The sequence below is a fragment of the Eimeria mitis genome, genomic scaffold (assembly GCF_000499745.2).
Source record: "Eimeria mitis Houghton genomic scaffold, Emh_scaff2099, whole genome shotgun sequence".
Taxonomy (NCBI): domain Eukaryota; phylum Apicomplexa; class Conoidasida; order Eucoccidiorida; family Eimeriidae; genus Eimeria; species Eimeria mitis.
Window position 1 is genome coordinate 6,051 of NW_013570422.1, and position 390 is coordinate 6,440.

The 390-nt window shown below is 62.8% G+C and overlaps 1 protein-coding gene across 1 annotated transcript in view; it reads right to left on the reverse strand.

The window, feature by feature from the left end:
- EMH_0048630 (uncharacterized protein) overlaps window positions 1–390 on the reverse strand; it is a gene marked incomplete at both ends in the record, with an annotated part of 6,000 nt that overhangs the window by 3,034 nt on the left and 2,576 nt on the right. Inside the window, 2 exons of the mRNA XM_013496422.1 lie at window positions 1–99; window positions 221–388. Of these exons, the coding sequence (XP_013351876.1) occupies window positions 1–99; window positions 221–388 (267 nt within the window). The remainder of the gene's footprint in view (window positions 100–220; window positions 389–390) is intronic.

The following is a 390-nucleotide window of genomic DNA, read 5'->3' on the forward strand; positions in this document are numbered from 1 at the left end:
GGCACCGCGCTGCTGCTGCTGCTGCTGCTGTTGCTGCTGCTGTTGCTGTTGCTGCTGCTGTTGTTGTTGCTGCTGTTGCTGTTGTTTCTGCTGCTGCTGCTGTAGGGGTCAGTGGCTGGCTTCAGGTCCCCAGAAGAGGGGCCCCGGCGTCGAGGGGCCCCCAGCTGCTGCTTGGGGGGCCCCTGGCATTCGGTAGAAGAGAGGGAGAAGCAGGGGGTACAGACAGGCGGCACAGGAGGCAGCAGCAGCAGGTGCTGCTGCTGCTGCTGCTGCTGCTGCTGCTGCTGCTGCTGCTGCTGCTGCAGTTGCTGCTGCTGATGCTGCTGCTGAAGCTGCTGCAGCTGTTGCTGCGGAGGCAGAAATTGATGCACGTGATGCTGCAGTTGTTGC